The sequence below is a fragment of the Athene cunicularia genome, assembly GCF_003259725.1.
Source record: "Athene cunicularia isolate RWA chromosome 15 unlocalized genomic scaffold, athCun1 chr15_part1, whole genome shotgun sequence".
Taxonomy (NCBI): Eukaryota; Metazoa; Chordata; class Aves; order Strigiformes; family Strigidae; genus Athene; species Athene cunicularia.
The window spans coordinates 4,309,022-4,325,034 of NW_020799121.1; the positions used below are offsets into that span (position 1 = coordinate 4,309,022).

Sequence of the window (16,013 nt, forward strand, 5' to 3'; positions counted from 1 at the left end):
TTCAGCTGAACACCTGAGTGTCCAACCAACCTGCTGCATAGAGAGGGTATAGGATCTGTGTCATCTTGGTCTTCACAGTTCTTGAAGGAGGTAGCTCTTCATGCCATGGTTTATCACTGTGGAGCTGCAGCTGTGGTGGCTTCATAGCCAAGGGTGCATGCACCATCCTGTTCAAATCCTGTTGCCTGGGTGTGATGGTGAGGTTTTTATGCAATTCAAATCTCTTTTCAGACTAAATGCTCTTATGCTCAGCCTGAGATCAGAGGAAAGTGTATTGGGAACTCTCTCCTTTTCTTTCAGAGATTATTCCGTTACCACAACAGAATTTTTAGCTGGCTCTAGGTTTAGGAGCTTCTTATTTATTCCAGGACTTGGGTGCTTGGAAGTGGAATGGATGGATCTGATGTCCATATTCTTTGCTTTACATTTTCTAGCTTGGGGCTGTTCAGATTTAGAATTCAGGTGTCAGCCCATCTTTGGCAGACTTGTGCAGGTAAACCACCAGTTGATTTCTACTTGCAGAAAGCTGGAAAAACTTTACTACAAGACTGGCTCAAGGTCTCTCCCTTGTGGTTAAAAATTACTATCCTGGGGCTGTAATATTGTAGGATCCCTGAACCACTGCCTCCACACTTTGCTTCCACCGTGTCAGGAAAAGAATAGGGGACTTCTAGGTCTGCTGGTATTTATAAACTGAAACAGGTCCCACCCAGATAAATGGACCATTTCTGCTTCAAAACGAGCTCTGGACTCTGCTCCACGCCCCTAAGTGGATTGCCTTCTGGTCAGCCTAGCTCTCTGGTGATTGAAAAACCCAGACGAGTTAGAAGGGGGGTGGGTGGGGATGCGATATTCAGAGGCTGTGTGGACCCAAACTAGCTGGATTCACTGAACTCATCACTGAAATCACTTCTTGCAGTGCCTCTCTGTTTTAATTCTCCCTGAATCAGCCCTCTCCCATGAGTGAAACAATCTTGCCTGCAGATTGAGGGGGGTGGGAGGGATTTGAACATTAATCTGATGTAGATTATACATCCGCCTCCCTCTCTCTCCCCTTCTCACTCTCTCTCTCTCTCCCTCTCTTTCTGTCTGTTTCTCTCCCCTCCCTCTCCTTCCTGCTTCATCTCTTCAAGAAAGTGAACATAAAGTAAAAACACGGAGAGAGAGAGGCAGAGAGAGAAAAAGCTCCCTGAAGAGGGAAGCCCCGGCAGCCAGTAGCTGTTTGGATTTGCCTGGTGCTGCCTTTCTTGCTTTGCTCCCAAGGAATACCTTTAATGGGATCAATTGCTTCAGTTCCTTTATAACCAAGTCCACCGGAAAGGCAGACTCAACATATTATGGGCAACTGTGTGAAGTCTCCACTGAGAAACCTCTCAAAAAAGGTATGTTCCCTGAATCAAAGTGCACTGTGCATTTCCAGCCCTGCTTCCTGGGATGGGTGACGTCTTGGGCAGATGGGAATGGGAGGTGGGAGATGCATAAAGATGTGTATGAAGGGTTCAGCTCTCTTCATCAGACTTTTTTTTGTAAGAGCTGCTCATGGAAATGCAGCCGATAGAGCCCGGGATGCTGAGAGCCATAACGTGTGTAAATAAATGTGTGCATATGCATGCACATGAGCAGGCTTGTGTCCTGCTCCCTGTGTGTGTGTATAGCCGTCCTCTGGGTATGCGCAAATTTGTGCTTGTCAGTGTGCGCAGTGTGCTGGGACACATCCGTAGGGGCATCCAAATGTCTGTGTTATGTGTGAGTTTGTGTGTGTGCATGTGCTTCTGTCGAGGCATATCTGCATGAGTCTAGTCATGTGTGTTGTTTCTGGAGGGACATTTATTTGTGTACATGTGAATGGGCATGTGTCTACATATTTCTGTCGGTGTGTAAAAATATGCACAACTAATGAGCCCATCTGAATTGTGCGTGTGTCCTTAGCTCTTTATGTCTGTGTACACATCCTGAGGTGCGTGAGCAGGTGTGCCATGTTTGTTGTGAGTGTATAGGGGGGAATTTGTGTGTGTTACACACGTATCCCTGCTTGTATGGCACTCTGTGTGCGTACACTGCTCATGGATGTCCTCACAGAAGTCTGTAGGTAGATATGCATGTGTTTTTATGTGTATCTGTCCTTGCATATGGACACATCAAGTTGTGTTGGTATGTGTTTGGATACAGAGGCATGTTTTTCTCTGTGATCTGTTTGTCCATGCCTCTGTCTGTGGGTGGATACACTGGGCCCTGGCTGCATGTTCGTGCATCATGTTGCACATCAGCATGGCCCATGTGTCTACATGCTTGGGCCCAGCTGGACTTCATCTGTGAGCTGCCATGTGTATCCCTTAGACTTCAACCTGCAGTCTGCTCTGTGCTGAGGCTTTACAGTGAACCCAGGACGAATCAGATTCAGGAACGATTCTGCTGTTAGGGACTAGACTGGAAGGGGAATGAAGCGCCCCAGAAATATTTCTTGTTTGACTGAGGAAGGTCTTGCAGCACTGTACCTGTTGGTCACATGCTTCTCACTTAGCATTGCTGCAAATCTAATAACTCAGCAAAAAGCTGTGCAATTCACTCCTTGTAAATGAAGAAGTTATGTTAAACATCCCACGTATTGCAATGAGGAGCTACCTCAGTGGAGACCTTGCTGGCAGTGAAATGACACTGCCATCAGGAAGCTCCACCCAGGAGACCTTGCCACCTGGGAAAACTCCTCTGGGAGGGAGCTGTTGGACAGAGGACCACCCTAGCAAGGAGTTTCTTCTGGCCAGAGGTTTGCCTCTTCTGTGCAGAAACACAGTTTGCTTGTTATCTCGACTGCTGTAAACAAAGCTAGTAATGGCACAGGGCTGCTGCAGGGGAGCTGGGATACACGAGGAGGGAATTCATCACCAAGCAGTTAGGCCATGTTGAAACCAGTCCCTAGGTCAGGGTGACCTTCAGGGAGAGGCAAAAGTAGTTGAGGTTCACCCAAATGTTGCACGTATGAAAACACAACTTGGTTGCTTTTAGGTCGCCTCCAGCTTGCAATAAAAGGAGTTGGCTGCAGCTGTGCTCAACATGATCAAGGCGATTGCAATTAAAGTCTGATGTGTGGCCAGGCTGCTTGAATCGGAATGAATTCAAGTCCTTATAAGCTCTGTGTCGTCAGTCTTTTAGGTTATTTATGCTTTCATTCCTAAACACTGCTTCAAATAATTCACTTTGTGCCTAGTTAGAAGGCCTGGGATGGCAGGACTAAAGAGAGAAAGTTGCAAAGCTGAATTATGGAATTGCTCAGACGTTGCTCCAGCTTGCCGTGAGTTAAGGCCTCAGGCACTCATCCTGACAGGTCCTGGGGCTCTGCCATTCTTTTGATCACAACACACATGATTATAGTGGAGACTTTGCAGATCAGTCTTAACATTGCACAACTTCACTTGGCTGTTTTATGATCCCCGTCTTTTTTCTCAGATTTTACCTTGGGCAAACTCATTTTGCTGAAATGGTAAAGAGGAGGGACTGTAGACAACATGTGTGAAAGCTGCTTTTGGGTGACAGACTGACCTCTTGAATGCATGACATCAACTTGAAATTTGGGACTCAGTCCCTGGCACCGGCTGTCTTGGTCTGGGACTGGCTGACATGGGTGTACCATGCCTGTTCAGGTGACAATGCTCAGGCTTTGTCTTCATGTCTGCTGTTGGCAGCTTCACTTTCCCACTGTCCTGGTGTCCTCCCAGTGATCCCAGCAGCCAACCTGCCTGCCTTTCCCTCTGAGAGGCACTGCAGTTGGGATGAAGAAGCCCCTCTGAGCTTGCCGCTCTGCAAAGTCCCTCTGACATGCAGGCAGGAAGTGAATCCTGTTGTGTTTCTGCTGTGGAGAAAGAAAAAGCTTTGACATCCAGGCCTCTCACTTTGCCACCCTTCATTATCCCTAGGGCCATCTCTAAATCAGCCTGGTCTCTTCCATCTCCACAGTCTGCTGGTCTGACACAACCACGGGCTGGACTCGGCAGGAAGGGTAGTGGTCCTTTGCTCGGGGAAGGGACAGGGAAAGCCTGAGCTCCCCTGTCCTGTCCTTGTATTTTCCTTGTTGTGCATGCTGCTGTTTCCCCTGTAACAGGTGATTGATGTTGCTTTGCCCCATATCCATATCACAGTTCACTTCCCAGCTCTGCTGGGATGTAGGAGGAATGTGGTGGAGGGAGCTTGTGGGGACACTTGCAGGAGAAACCTGGGGAGGCTGCTGGCAGTGGGAATATCAAATGCTGTAAATCCTGCCTGCAGTGGCAGAGCAGGGCAGGGAGCCCCTGCTGGGGTCTTGCTAAGCCGTGCACCTTGTTGTCCTGTCACTGTGGCGGGTTGTCTGGTCAGGATCCTCGGTGGCTCTTGACAACTGTTTCATCAAACTGGCAATCTCTATCCACACAGGAAAATAATGGGATGACCGTTCTGTGGTACTGCTCTGTGGCTTGGTAATAAACTCTATTGACTGGAAGGGTCAGCAAACAAGGATTAGGGGCTGTGGGGCCTTCAATCTTTCATGTGGCTTCACTGAAATTAAACACAGAACTGATGTGGGCTATTTTAAGCGATTCATATTGTTTGGTATATTAAACTGAAAAATGTGTCAGGAAACAAAGCTGATAATTTTGAAAATACATTGCACTGATATCACGAAGCTGTGCAGTTCAACACAGATGCCTTGACATTTAGCTGAGCTAGTAGTATGTCATTTGTGGACAGATGCTCATCTTTCAGGTTTTTAAGGACAAGTGTCCTATGTGTCAGAGACAGATTCTTTCATCATCCATTACTGCAAAGAAAATGCTTTTCTACTTCATTATTTTTTTTTCTCCATGGCTTCCTTTTTGAGTTTTTGTTTTGATGCTTGATATTCACATGACATTATACATGAGCAGATTGGTGTAAGACTGTGTACAAAAAGGCGAACTACAAACCATGTGTGCAATACAATAGCACATGGCAGACACAGCAAGTAGATACAATAGACTTGGACAAGTGTGAGTGGGTCGTGTGTGTGTATCTGGTCTTTTAGCCTGAAAGAGCACCTCAAGCTTTAAGGAAAGGGTTAATAGAGACAATGACAATTGACAGAGCTTCTCTGATCACCCCTGGGAACACCGGCTGTAAAAGTAGAATCATTCCTGAAGAGGAATCTGATGTATGATTAATGTTTATTCTATAAAACCAAGGGTCCTGTGGGTTGTGCTGGCTTTTTATAGCTGCATGGGAATATCAGGATAAGAGTTTTCTTGCAGAGCCAGGGAAATGCATTTCTATAAAAGGAAAGCAGTGCCTCCTTATAAAATCCAGTGCTGGATTCTGTTCTGGAGCCCTAGCTTAGCAGGACGTGTGCACTTAGGAAAATGTGCAAATGCAAACAGACAAAAATGTTGTGCCTGTGCCTGATCTCCACTTTGGGACTGTCAGTGATTACAAGAGGCCAGTGCAGTATCTGCCTGAGACCCTGAGGATGTAACTAATTAGATGTGGCATAGGGAGTATAAGCCTGCAGTTGGCAGAGCCACCTGATGCTGTAAACGGCCTTCTAATAATATTATAAAGCGTGTGATGCTGTGTTGCTGAAATGTAATGTGGAGCCTAGTGCAGTGTCTTTGTGCAGGCTCTGACTGATCTGGGGATGCCCTGGCCAATGCGGCTCTGCCAGCAGCTTTGCCCTGGGCACAGGCTGGCACACGTACTGTTAGGCTGGGGTATGTTTGTCCTTTGCAGCTCATTCAAGGGATCGTCAATTCTGGGGCTGGTAGTGGGAGTGTGGCCCTTTGGGCTGTGTCTGGATAGATATGAGCAGTGCTGAGAGTTTGATGTCGTTTCAAAGCGAGATTCTCCTGGTTGGTTGTACTTCTATCAGCTTTTGAAAGTGAACTCCTGGACTTACTGCTTCTGTACAAATCCTAATAGACCAGTGGGGGGGACGCAGTGTGGACCAGATGAAGGAAATCTAGCAATAATGTCCCTGCGATGCGGTTCAGTAAAACTTCAGAGGAACGGCTGGGCGAGATGGGGAGGTAACATCCTCTGTTGTGTTGTTTGCTTGCTGCTGGTTGGCTGGGAAGATCCGCCATGAGGAGAAGACGTGCTATAAGGCTGTCCAGACGAGCGAAGAGGGGCCGTCGGCTTGCGAGTACCAGGGTCCACTCATGGTGCTGGCCCAGAACTGCGCCGTCATGCACAACCTGCTGGGGCCAGCATGCATCTTCCTGAGGAAGGGCTTCGCAGAAAACAGGCAGCCTGTACGTAAGTTACACCCAGCCGGGCGAGACATGCACAAAGCCACGTGGACGCGAGCCGGGGGAGCTGCCCGCATGCTCTCTCTGCCTGGAGCTCTGTAACACCCAGCCCTGGGTCTCGAGCATCCCGGCTCTGGCTCCAAGTGCAAATATAATCACGGGCAGATGTCTAACCTGAAGGATGTGCAGAGGTACCCCCTTGCCTAAGCATCAAGAAAGGAGGATTGTAAAATGCAGCTTTGGAAGATAGATCCAAGCCTACGCTCAAGTAGGCATAATCATATGGACTCAGGAGAAGGACTTAGGACTTCAGGACTTACATAATCACATGGACTCAGGAGGAGTCCAGTGTTCAAAGTTGTTATTCCAGCAAGACATCCACATCTCGTTCCCAGAGGCTCAGATTAGCGTTTAAGGCCTAAATAGCCACTTAAATGAAAATCAGGGCATCCGTATTGGGAACAAGCTGTCCCACAGAGATGCCTGTATTTGATACTGTTCGTGTCAGCTCACAGTGAGCACACTGGTACCAGCAGATACAAGCATGCACCTGCCTCCTCACAGATACCCAAATGCAATCTCTTATCTACTGTCATACCCAGCCTGACACTGCAGCAGTCCCAGCCAAATAAACCAGCCTGACCTCATATTTGCAAATAGTGCCAGACTACCAAATGCTAGTGCCCCTACACATGCAGAGACAAACAGCAAAGCCACATCTAGCCATTCAGTCACACCTATTTGTAACTATGTGTTCATATGCATCTCGTGTATGCACTTATATACAAACAATAAAAATATGTGCTTGTGTGTAAATTCAGATGTATACACCTGGACATGTTAAATATCCATAAATAGGCACCCCAGTATTGTATCTTTACAATAAGTAAAACATACTGTTGCACATAAACATTCAATTCCTACAATAACATGAATTTAAAGGCATATGATTAAGACAGTTTTTATGGATATGTACGAGTGAATATGTGCATTGTCAGATATTCACCCAGTGTGTTCCATATTCTTGTGGTGTAACAAAACTCACTGCAGTTACCCAAGAGTCAGAGCTTTCTTGCCTCTGTAAGAAATCTGTCTTACTTGTGTGTTGATATGATGATCTACAGCTGTAGGAGACACCTAGATCTTTATTTCTGAAACCTCTTCTTCAACCAGCAACCCAAAAAAGAGCCATTATTTGTCATTATTGATCAAAGGTCTTTTGTTCTTCCTAACCTTCAGCATATTCCTAGTGCCTGTTCTATAAAACACAAAGCCTAATATTCTCACAAAAGCACACTTGATGGCAAGCACAGAGCTACCTGTCATAGGATATAGGTCCAGCTCCCTAGAGGAAGGGTCACAGCTGGACATCCTGCTTAGGCCATGGAAACTCACAGTACCCTAAGAAATAACTACCCTGATGTAGAATAAGTGCATCTGATAAACAGCTTTACTTTTACTGTCTCTCTAGACCAACAGGATTTATTGTGCATAGAAGAGAAATAAATGAGAGTAAGACCATTACATATAATGGACTCTCTGAGGGTCACCTCTGCTCATATCTAGGATCTAAACTCTCTGAACAGTCTTATTCCTCTTTACATATATTCTCAAAAAGCTTTAGAGTGATTCAGCCCATTTCTTCGCAAGCAATTTTCCTCCTTTATCATTTTAGGGGATCTTCTTTCAAATTTAAAACAGAAAACCTCTTCATGATGTTAGTTATCGCTTGAGTCAGATTTTTGGAGGGACATAAACCCTCCCCCTCCTTTTGCATTCACAGTCTGTGGCGCTCTGATGGTAGAATCTGCATGTGCAAAGATATGCTCAGAGCCCTGCAAACGCAAATGCCTTGGTGTGCAAAATTAGAGCCGGTGCTGGAGCCCTCATGTCTGACATGCGTCAGTCATGTTGGTTGCAATGTAGTCTTCAGTGAGCAAGGAGGTGGATGGTCTTGTGTCGACTGTGCTGGAGGAATGCCTGGGTCCTACCCCAGCCGCTCTCACAAGACAGCAGTTACCGCGGGTGAGTCACGGCACCCTTGGCACCGTGGCGGTGGTAATCATACCCCTGCATCTGCTTCCGCGCCGAGCCGGCCGTCGGCACACAGCACTATCTCCAGGGGTTAATATTTGTGAACTCTGGAATGAGGTACACAAGGTGTTGGTACTGATCATGGGTGGTTTTCATCTGCTATTTTATCTAGGGCAGGAGGGCAATAATGCCTCCTGCATCCAGTCTAAGGAGTTTGAATTGTTTTATTGCTTAGTGGTGATGAAAGCAGAACAAATGGGATGACATGTTTGAAAATACCAGGTCTGTGAAGGATGAAACAGCAGAGCCAGCATGCTCCAACAGTTCCATCCAGCACAGAGATGCCTCTGGGAAGGTTATGAGTGGCATACTGGTCATTTCTCTGGCACAGCCCACTTTTGCACAGACGTAAACCAGTGTGTGTCCTAGTTTGCTTTGCACTCTGAGCAGCTGCCATTAGAGCTTCCAGAGGAGCCTGTGGTTAAATAGCAAAGGATCATCCTTCTCAAAATGATCAAGGGCACCATCTCCAGGGACGTGTGATGAGGCTGGAGGACACCTGGAAAGCAAGAGAAACTCCCCACAGTTGAAGGGAAAAGCAGAGAGTGAGATGACAAAAGAGATCACATTTCTGTGTTTCTAAATTCTCAGATGTTTTGGATTTTCCTGGGAGCCATGAGAGGAATTAGAAAGGGCATTTAAGCCAGAAAGCAGTGCATTTCCATGTTCATCTCTTCTTCCTGGTGCAGTGTTGGAATTTTCCTATACTCTTTTATATCCTCCCCCTCTTCCAAGAAATTCAGATTGGATGTTTGAAGTTGCAGTGTTTCCTGAACATGGTGAATCCTTGTCCTGTTTTGTTTGTAGATGACCTTGATGATGTATATGTTGTGTGTCTGCCTTCATGCCTGGTTTCCAAATGCTTGTATATGGAGTTGAGGCTGGGGGGAAGGGGAGAGTTTCTACCTTTTTATGGGGACTGACTGTAGGAGATGGCACTGGGATGTTGGCTGTAAGAGAGCTTGTGGCTGTTGCTGTCCTGCCAGAAGGACGGGGGTCAAGCAGTGATCCAAGTAATGATGGTATAGACCTGCTGGTTACAGGGACTGCTTCCAGCTGTTTTGATCTGGCTGTGTCAGCAGGAGCTGCCATAGGAGATACAATCAGAGCTGCAGAGGAGATCATAACTGCTGCAGGGACAGTGTCTGCTCCAGGACTTGGTGCTGGGGAATGATGTAGGGGCTTCAGGAAGGTGCTCCTAGTACCATCAGGTGGGCAGGCCACACATATTGCTGTGCTGGCCCAGGTCTGTTCTGTTTTGGGAGAGCACCTGTCATTCCACTGTCCAGCAGATGAGAGGGAGAGGGGCTTCCACAGAAAAGTGTGCAGGCTAACACCCCTCCCATTGGGGAGGAGAGCTGGGAAGCTTTGCTAGGTAGATGGTATTAAACATGTCATCACCTTCTTGTTTCTTCTATCACTTTCTGGCTTGTCCCAGAACTGTTTGCACCAACATGTGCTATTCTGAGACTACATTTGTGGCAAGCAAATAGCTTTAACATAGTATGTTCTCTTTTTGCAGGATAGAGAACTGCGTCCGGAAGAAATTGAAGGTAAAATTTGTCGCTCCTTCTGTGTCACCTTTCTCCCTGCCCAGTGAAAACCTACTGGCTGGACCTTTCAGGTTGGCCCCCATGGGAAAAACAAGTCGGGACAAATCAAGGGAGATGATTACTGGAATAATTCCTGGAAACCCCAGCAAAAGAAATAATATGTAAAGCTGCAAGAGTGCTGACTGTGAAGGAATTTGCATCCATTTGAGCTTCTTCAGGGTGGGGAGATAAGTAAAGTAATGGGATATTGGCTGTCAGGGAACTGCAGTCCATCCCAGCTCCCACAGAAAGTGTTGTAGAGCATGATAACGGTATGGCTCCAGGGAGCTGTTTTACCTGCTAATCCCTGCTGTGAGGGCTGTATATTAATATAGTGCAGGGGTAAAAGTCGAGAAAACCTGGTAGTTTCAGTTTCTTTAGGGAGTGCAGTTTAGCAATGATCAGTTTGTGACACTTGTAGTCCAAGCAAGCTTTCCTGTAAGGAATGGGCCAGCAGTGCTGCTTATAGAAGAGCTTAATATTGCTCCAGTCATCACCTCTCTGAAGGGAGATCTGCTGGGAAAATATGGAGTATCTTAGGGAGTCTGGCCTCATAAAGTGCTGTTTCTTGGAAAAGGTATTTCAAGCTGTCACTGACAATATTCTTTTTGGATCCACTCCCACAGAATTAAGAGAAGCCTTTAAGGAGTTTGATAAAGACAAGGATGGGTTTATTAACTGCAGGGACCTGGGGAACTGCATGCGAACCATGGGCTACATGCCTACTGAGATGGAGCTAATAGAGCTCTCCCAGCAGATCAACATGAACTGTGAGTAATACCCACCTGGCTGTACCTCCCTGTTGCTGCTGTGCTCTGCATTGTTGCCTTAGGCTCCCTCAGGCTCCTGCTGTCTCTTTGCCTTTGGATTTCTGCCTCCTCTTTGGGTTTTCATTTTCATTCTCTGTCAACTCTCCTGTTTGTGGTCTCTAGAAGTTGATGCCTTTGTTTCTTGCTTATCAAAGGGACTGTGTGGACTGTGCTGTATGGGAACAGTGAGTGGAAGGGTTGTCCTTGGTGCTTATGCTGTCAGGTACAAAACTGCCCTTGATGTGGACAGTTTGACATCGGTGCACATGTTGTGGGTGTTGTCGCATTGAAGCTGTTGTCAGATGGCACCAGACTGAAGAAGGAGCCTGAGAATATGGAGATGCTTTGGTCAGATGGGTGATGGCTGGGCTGTTCACTCTGCGGTGGTTTGTGGATCTGCTGTGTGCCTGGGGATGGGCTGTGAGCGAGCTGTGCTGCCAGTGACAGACAGGGGCATCTGCTGGAGTCACAGAAAAATGTGATAAACGCATCCGATTCACTGTAACTGTGTTTGTGCCCTTTGTCCTTGACCATCATTTTTTTGTCACCTCTTGTCTGTGGCAGTGCAGGCTACTGCCTCAGCCAGGTGGGAAAAAGGATATTTAGTGCATGTTATTTCTGACACAAGATGATGTAAAAAGGAGAAATTACTTGGTCAAGGGAAGGAAAACAGTTGTGACATACACAACCAGTCACACAGAAAAGCAGCTGATAACCCTGGCACACAAGTGCTTAGGAATTTGAGTGTTACTACCAGCTTTCAGATAGGGGACAAACAAGAAAAAAGACTAATATGATGAATAAACAGTTGGACATACATCAGCCACTGCTAATGGAGCAAGACTGCATCACTGCTGCAGGGCACTGCCCAGGCCATGCAGGAACATCATGCTGTGCCCTTGCCGTACCCTTTGGCACAGGCACAGCGGAGGGTTGCTGTAAGCACTAGAATGATCAAACCTCTAATACCTAGTACGTGATGCCGTAAGGATGTGACAGTTCATAGCAGCCTAGGCTGGAATAGCTTGGGCTCATTTTGCCTAGCCCACAATCCAGAAAACACAGAGACCGTGTAAAATTACCTCTGCTTTTCCTTCCACTGTCCTGCACCTTCTGTGCTTTGCTTCCTGGAGAACCAAGCCCTCTCTGGGACACACAGAAGTGCAAAGTGAGTGCGGGGTTGGCTAATGTATGGAGTTCTTACACACGATCTTTCATCTTGTCCCAAGTGGGTGGCCATGTGGATTTTGAAGATTTTGTTGAGCTGATGGGACCAAAGCTGCTAGCAGAAACTGCAGACATGATTGGTGTAAAAGAGCTCCGTGATGCCTTCAGAGAGGTGAGTGCTCCCTATCGTGTGCCCCCCAGAGAGGTGAGCAACAGGAGACAGGAAAGAAAGAAGACCCACTGGGGAAGAGAAGAGGAGGAGAGAGCAGCACAGTGGAAGACAGAGAAAGAGCCAAGCCAGACATGAAACAAGGGAGGAACAGAGAAAGTCAGTAAGATAAGGGAACCCTTGGGCCAAGGAAGAGGAAATCTGGTGCAGACACAGCAGTTACAAGGGATTTGTGAGGAGAAAAGACAGTCTGGATCTGAGAGGCACCCAAAAGAGGAAAAGGGGGGACATGAAAGGAATGCGGGAAGAATAGGGCACTCAGGAGCAAGACAATACGAAATCCAACCCAGAGCAAGATCCATTTCCATTAACTGTATTTCTTCTGCTGGTATGCTTCATGTACTTGCAGTTTGACACCAATGGTGATGGGGAGATCAGCACCAGTGAGCTGCGAGAAGCCATGAAGAAGCTTCTAGGGCAGCAGGTGGGCCATCGGGATATTGAAGAGATCATCCGGGACGTGGATCTGAATGGAGATGGACGTGTTGATTTTGAAGGTGAGAAGGGATGAACTCTCCCTGTCCATCTGCTCTGGTATGAGTCTGAATTTCAGCTCAGAGGTGGAAGCTGAAGGGAAGATTTGCATGCTCAGGGCCCAGGTATCTGAAGTATGGAGAAAAAATCAAATATATTTTTTCCTAGTCAGCTGAGGAAAATGGAGAGCATTGGCCCACACAGGAAATTCCTCATCTGAAATGTGCATTTGTGTATCATCTCTTGCTGCATCTCAGTTTCAGTTGGGTCTGCATAACTCTAGCATGGTAAGAGATATGCCCTGAACAGAGCAGATTCTGGTGCACACATGCTGTGACAGCCTTATTTTTATGGGGCATTTTCCTTTCTGTTAAATCTATTGCAAGAGCTGTGAGGAGGCTGGACTGGTTTGGAGATTGTGTTTCACCTTCCATTTCCTCTGGCTCACCTTGTTATCTGGGTTTATAGAGAATTTGTTCCTGTGCCTTTATGCCAGAAGATGGTCACGTGCCAGATGTGCTCACTAGGACTGCAGATATCTGATCTAGAGGTATCATGTGAAATCCTAGAGATAATTAATTTCTTCTTCCACTTTTCATGCCAGAAGGACTTGGAAAAATAAGAGTGGTTAGGCTACTATCCTAGCCGTTAGCCATGGCAGGAGCAATATTAATAGAGCTCAGGGTTTCTGGCAAGGGAAGCAGTTGATATCAGACAGCTAAGCAGACACAAGAGCTGGAAGGTGGAAGAGCACGGCAGGCTGCTTGTTTTCCTAGTGCAAATCCAGACGTCCCTTTGCAGGAAGGATGAAGCACTGGAACTACAGAATTAAAGTAAAATTGATGTAAATTTTTTTGTCTCAGAAGCATTCCTGAGACATGACAAGGAATCTCAGTCCTCAGGATTAATGAAGCTTCTGAGGGCTTTGAAAATGCTAAAAGACTAGAAGTGCCTCCCCAGAAAGCATCTGGTAGCTGCAGTTGTTCTAATGCACTGGCTGATTACACGACACTAGCTCTCCTTGTTTCCCACAGCTAAATTATATTAGACAGCTAAAATACATTAAATACCATCCCAGTATCATTTTCTCTGTGAGTTATGGCTTTAGTTGTCAAAGGACAGCTCCATCAATGGAAAAGGAGAAGTCAAGGGGGCAATTTCCACTGCCCTCCTCTTTGCAGAGTTATTAGTTCCTCAGCAATTCAAGTGCAAAATGAAAACACATTTTTATTTGGTGGCATTTACACTCAATTTAAACAATTGTAATTGACTTCACAAGCTACAGGGTGGTAAAGAAATAGATCCAGGGTATCCTTACAGTTAACCTGTGTCTTTGAAAACAAGAAGTCCATCAAAGTAAACTTTCCTCTACAAAAATGCTGGTACCTACCAAAACACTAGCGCTTTCCAACACTTGTGTCTCTGTGAAGTGACAAGCTCCCTAAGAAATCATACTGTGTTCCCAAGACTATAAATTAAGGTTCCCTGAAGTTACAGTGAAGGGAGACAGCACTTGTCATAGTGTCTCACAAGGAGTTGCTTGTGCAAATGAGACTGTACACTGGCTGAGAAGGAGTCCAAGGCAATGAAATGACCAAACGCTGGGATCATATCACCATATCTAATGCAAGGATTAAAGCCCATTTTGTGTGAGCAGTCCGGGGCCAGTCACGGAGCGGTACAGACCTGCTGGCAGCGTGTGGACTCTCAGTTTCACTCTGGCTGCATGCGACCTCCAGGGAACAAGAGCTGGGTTGGGGACCATGGATGCCTGTTGTTTCAGGGCTGTCTTTTCTTGTTGGTTGCAGAGTTTGTTCGCATGATGTCCCGTTGAAGATTATTCTCAGCTAAAGAAGATTCAGCACCTTAGAGAGGGCAGAAGAGGACCTAGATGGAGCATCTAGCCCCGATGTTCCCCCATGAAGGTTTATCGGCTGGCTGCAATTGGGACATTACAAGATGACCTGCTGCTCCTCCCTCATGGTGGTCCCCATGCCCCTCCACCCTTTCACACTGTGAAAGACTTGCAACTTCCTACAACTGGATCCATTCCTTGGAGATGATTGCAGGAAACTGCAGAGCCAGGACTTGCCATGATGCTTTCATGGGATATTTGCAACTTTAGACTCCTCCTCCCCAGCTTTATTCTCCCACCAGCTGCTGCAAAGCAAGAGCAGGAGAAATCCTCTTGGCTTGGTGGATGAGAGCAAAGCCATTGGGACTGGTGGCAGCCTCAGGGCGTGCTCTGCACTTCTTGGTTTCCCTTGGTGAACTGTGTCTGTGTTTGCTGTCTGTGTGTGTGTCTATCTGTGTGGAGTTATTTATGCTTCCCCGACACATATTTGCATCTCCTGTGGTTATGTTTACCAAGAGTAAAATCAAATACATGTCTTGCAGGGGGAAAGCGATAAATATGCACGCTGAAATGATGTGGAGCCTGGCTGTCCCTGTGAGGGGTGGTGGCTGGGCTGAGGGAGAAGGGCTTCGGCAGATGCACACCCTGGCATCTGCACCAGGGTCCAGAGGCGAGTCCTTGCCACGGGAAGGGGAGTCACTGCCAGCCACCAAGCCTGTGGCAGGGCTCTGCCCTCCCTCCTGCTGTCTCTGTGTCCAAGGGGCCGGGAGGTGCCTCATGGTGAGGGCAATGTGGAGGGTCCCCACCCCTGCATCCCCCCCACTTGCAAGGCAAGGAGCAATGGGAGAAAGGGCACAGAGGGGAGCTGGGTGGGAGTGGGATAGGCAGCAATAGCCAACTCCCCCTTTTCAGACCATTTCAAGCAAAATTGTGAGTGTGTGCACAGTGGAGGCCATGCTGCAGGAGCTAAGCTGTAACACGGTGGGTGCTGGGGATTGCCTGGGAACCTCCTTGTGTGGCAGTGCCCTGCTCTCAAAAATGTGTGTGTCTGCAGCAGTGACCACAACAGCAGCCTCCAGACCCTACCAGCTGCTTCCAGACACATCAGATGCTCATCCTCCTTCCTCTTTCCCCAGGATGCTCCCAACCTCATGCTCCCTTCCTCTGCCAGACCTACAGTTGTCCCCTTTCTCTATGCAGAGGCTCAGTCACAAGTTGCCAGGACTAATTTCTAATTTCTGCTTGGTTTCAAAGGGCATCATCATTCCTGTGTGTTTCTCAGTGTGACTGGGAGCTGTCGTCTTCTCAGTTGCCCCCTTAACTCCAACTAGGGGGTTAAAGACCAATATCCTCCTGCTCCCTCCACTTCAAATCTTTCACTTCCTAGATTCCCTTTCAAATTCTCAGGGTCCACAAATCTGTGTCCCAAAGGAGGATTTTCTCTTCTGCTTTCCTGTTGCTGTGCCAACCAGCTATAGCTGCAGTGATGGCTGATACCCCAGCAATGGAAAAACTATGTTTCTCCTTGTATTTGTATGTGTGTGC

General features: G+C 47.1%; 1 protein-coding gene across 2 annotated transcripts; it reads left to right on the forward strand.

The window, feature by feature from the left end:
- Positions 1–1,054: 1,054 nt before the first annotated feature.
- Positions 1,055–15,042, forward strand: CABP1 (calcium binding protein 1). 2 transcript variants are annotated; one of them, XM_026859584.1, is made up of 7 exons: positions 1,055–1,382; positions 6,075–6,251; positions 9,865–9,895; positions 10,561–10,704; positions 11,973–12,082; positions 12,489–12,636; positions 14,422–15,042. In XM_026859584.1, exons 1-7 carry the CDS (start codon positions 1,338–1,340, stop codon positions 14,445–14,447), a joined length of 681 nt encoding a protein of 226 aa, XP_026715385.1. In that variant the 5' UTR covers positions 1,055–1,337; the 3' UTR covers positions 14,448–15,042. The 2 variants fall into 2 exon arrangements, with proteins under 2 accessions (XP_026715385.1, XP_026715386.1); XM_026859585.1 differs by lacking the exon at positions 6,075–6,251 and having other exon boundaries at positions 1,058–1,382.
- The last annotated feature ends 971 nt before the right edge of the window (positions 15,043–16,013 follow it).